The 2565-nt window shown below is 39.7% G+C and overlaps 1 protein-coding gene across 1 annotated transcript in view; it reads left to right on the plus strand.

Annotated features, from left to right (window-relative positions):
* Positions 1–2284, plus strand: part of LOC122551856 (C-X-C chemokine receptor type 2-like) — a 10496-nt gene extending 8212 nt beyond the window's left edge. The window contains exon 2 of the mRNA XM_043694390.1: positions 548–2284. Within this exon, the coding sequence (XP_043550325.1) occupies positions 551–1690 (1140 nt within the window). The 5' untranslated portion in view covers positions 548–550 and the 3' untranslated portion in view covers positions 1691–2284. The remainder of the gene's footprint in view (positions 1–547) is intronic.
* Positions 2285–2565: the final 281 nt, after the last annotated feature.

The following is a 2565-nucleotide window of genomic DNA, read 5'->3' on the forward strand; positions in this document are numbered from 1 at the left end:
AAACAGTGGCACCACGTTAGCCAACCTCCAGTCTTCCGGCACCTCACCTGTGACTATCGATGATACAAATATTTCAGCAAGAGGCCCAGCAATCACTTCTCTAGCTCCCCACAGAGTTCTCGGGTACACCTGATCAGGTCCAGGGGATTTATCCACCTTTAGCCGTTTCAAGACATCCAGCACTTCCTCCTCTGTAATCTGGACATTTTGCAAGATGTCACCATCTATTTCCCTACAGTCTATATCTTCCATATCCTTTTCCACAGTAAATACTGATGCAAAATATTCATTTAGTATCTCTACAGCCACTTTCTTTAAGACCCTAGGTGCAGGCCAGATTGTTAATAACCTGTCTGCAGTGACTTCCCCTCACTCATTGATCAAACAACACTTGCAGCAAGTAAACAGCACTTGCAATTTCAGCCACAATTGAAAATACAGAAAAACAAGGAGATATCATCTTCACAACACACATGCTATAACAATACAAATTTGACAACATACCTTCAGATTTGTCTCATTACCCAATCTACTCTTTTTCTTTCAGAAAATGGACAGCCAGAAATTTGATTTGGCGGATTTTAACTTGAGTGATATACTTGAAGATTATACAATTTCCTATGATTACGTTATTGATCCAGACATGTCACCCTGTACTTCTGTCGTGAATGAGTCAATCAACACAGCTCTGGCTGTTATCTATAGCCTGGTGTGCTTCCTCGCTGTGACAGGGAATATTATTGTAATGACTGTCCTACTTTATAATCGACGGACCATCTCATCCACAGACATCTACCTGCTTCATCTGGCAGTGGCTGATTTGCTCTTTGCCATGACCTTGCCTTTTTGGATTGCAGATGCTGTATCTGGCTGGGTGTTTGGTGATGCCATGTGTAAAATTATCAGCATGTTACAGGAGGTTAACTTCTACAGTGGGATTCTGTTTCTGGTTTGTATTAGTATCAATCGTTATCTGTCCATTGTCTACGCTACACAGGCCCGCAAGCAAAAGAAACCTTATCTAATTAAGCTGATTGTTGCCGCTGTTTGGTTAGTGTCTATTGCTTTGTCTTTACCAGTTTTGTACAAGGGCGAATATATTCATTCTGGCCGAGTCATGTGTTATGAGATACTCGAAGGTGAATCAGCTGAAACATGGAGAATAACCACAAGACTTTTGCAGCATTTTGTTGGGTTTCTGATCCCACTGGCTGCCATGATTTTCTGTTACAGTGTGATGATCCTGAAACTGTGTCAAACAAAGGGATTCCAGAAACAGAAAGCTATGAAGATCATTATTGCCGTGGTGCTGTCCTTTGTAATTTGTTGGCTGCCGTACAATATAACTGTGCTCGTTGATACACTGATGAGAAGCAAACTCATTACTGAAACCTGTGACCGGCGCAATCATATTGACAGAGCTCTGTCTGCAACTCAAAGTTTGGGTATCCTGCACAGTTGTATTAATCCAATCTTATACGCATTCATTGGAGTGAAATTCAGGAGGAACCTGTTGAAAGTCTTTGTTAAGAAAAGGATCATTAAGCAAACAATTATATCAAAGTACAGGAGATCTGTATCTTCAATCACTGAATCTGGATTTATTTCAACTAGTATGCACATTGCTTCTGATGAAAATGTCAGGTCAGCCAGCAAGATAGCAGATAATAAACATGAAATAAAGTTTTAAAGAACTAAAAGATTGAGTAAGAATGGTTTAGAGATTTCAGTTCTGAATACAGTAATTATGGAGTTTTGAGATGTATTGATGAGTCAATGAGATGGGTCAATGATGGTGCGATGAGATGTAATACGCAATTGTCTGAAAGCTTGATGTGAGGAGTATTCATTCGGATCCAATTAATTTCCTAAACTTGATAATGAGGGACATCCATATTATTGGTTGGATAATGATCTGATTGCTAACTCTGAACAATGACTGCTTTGCTACCAAAGATACCCACATTCCTTAGTCACAGAATCATGATAAGGAACAATTGCTTCATTTGCATGGCATGTAATGGAATTAATATAACTATGGTCAGTCTAAACCAATCCTGTGAAATGAACATCTCCTTGAGCTGTTCTTTCTTTTGACAATAACTTGACTCAGTTTTATCAAAGTGCACACAGACAGAACTAAGTCAAACAAAAGAAAAGGTTTCAAAAGCACAATGCCTGTACTAGAGAGTAGAACATTACAGTTCAGTACAGGCCTTTGGCCCTCGACGTTATGCAGACCTATGAAATCAATCTGAAGCCTATCTAACCTACACTATTCCATTCTCATCTATATGTTTATCCAATGACTATTTAAACGCCCTTAAAGTTGGTGAGTCTCCTCCTGTTGCAGGCAGTGCGTTCCATGCCTCTACTACTCTAAAGAAACTACCTCTGACATCTGTCCTATATCTATCACTCCTCAATATCAAGCTATGTTGCCTCATGCTAGCCTCCACCATCTGAAGAAAAAGGCTCTCACTGTCCACCCTATCTAACCCTGTGATTATCTTATATGTTTCAATTAAGTCACCTCTGAACATTCTCTCTCATGAAAACAGCCTC

Source organism: Chiloscyllium plagiosum, chromosome 7 (assembly GCF_004010195.1).
Source record: "Chiloscyllium plagiosum isolate BGI_BamShark_2017 chromosome 7, ASM401019v2, whole genome shotgun sequence".
In the NCBI taxonomy this organism is placed as follows: Eukaryota; Metazoa; Chordata; class Chondrichthyes; order Orectolobiformes; family Hemiscylliidae; genus Chiloscyllium; species Chiloscyllium plagiosum.